This window comes from Penaeus monodon, chromosome 23 (genome assembly GCF_015228065.2).
Source record: "Penaeus monodon isolate SGIC_2016 chromosome 23, NSTDA_Pmon_1, whole genome shotgun sequence".
Classification (NCBI taxonomy): Eukaryota; Metazoa; Arthropoda; class Malacostraca; order Decapoda; family Penaeidae; genus Penaeus; species Penaeus monodon.
This window is the reverse complement of record NC_051408.1, coordinates 11197881-11198296: the sequence shown is the minus strand read 5'-3', so window position 1 is coordinate 11198296 and position 416 is coordinate 11197881. Positions and strand designations below refer to the sequence as shown.

Genomic DNA, 416 nt, shown 5'->3' with positions numbered 1-416 from the left:
GTATATTTATTTATCTATCCATCTATCTTTTTATTCTTTATTTTTCTAGCTCAGCTGTCGAAGATACGACATGGAACCATCGGTCAGATTCACAGCCTCAAACACAATGGATTCACAGATAGACACCGGGAAATGAATATCCCTTTACTCGCCCATTCATTCATTCAAGGGGCGGTCCCGGGGTGTACCAGTGGGGGGAGGGAGGGGGGTTGGCATGCTGGGGGTAATGGGTTAAGTGTTTATTTGTTTATTACATATTATTTATTGCTATTGGTATTAGCATATCTTTTCTATTATGTTCTAAGTAGGATATTCTGGTCCGTCTTATTGTTCTCATTATCATTAAAATCATGTGAGATTTTGGTATGCCGTTCATGTATATATAATGATACTTATATCACGCTTTTATGATTTAA

The 416-nt window shown here is 37.3% G+C and overlaps 1 protein-coding gene across 1 annotated transcript in view; it reads left to right on the top strand.

Moving 5' to 3' along the window:
- LOC119587793 (adhesion G protein-coupled receptor L4-like) overlaps nucleotides 1-185 on the top strand; it is a gene marked incomplete at its 5' end in the record, with an annotated part of 4933 nt that extends 4748 nt beyond the window's left edge. The window contains 1 exon segment of the mRNA XM_037936491.1: nucleotides 50-185. Within this exon segment, the coding sequence (XP_037792419.1) occupies nucleotides 50-136 (87 nt within the window).
- Between the last annotated feature and the right edge of the window lie 231 nt (nucleotides 186-416).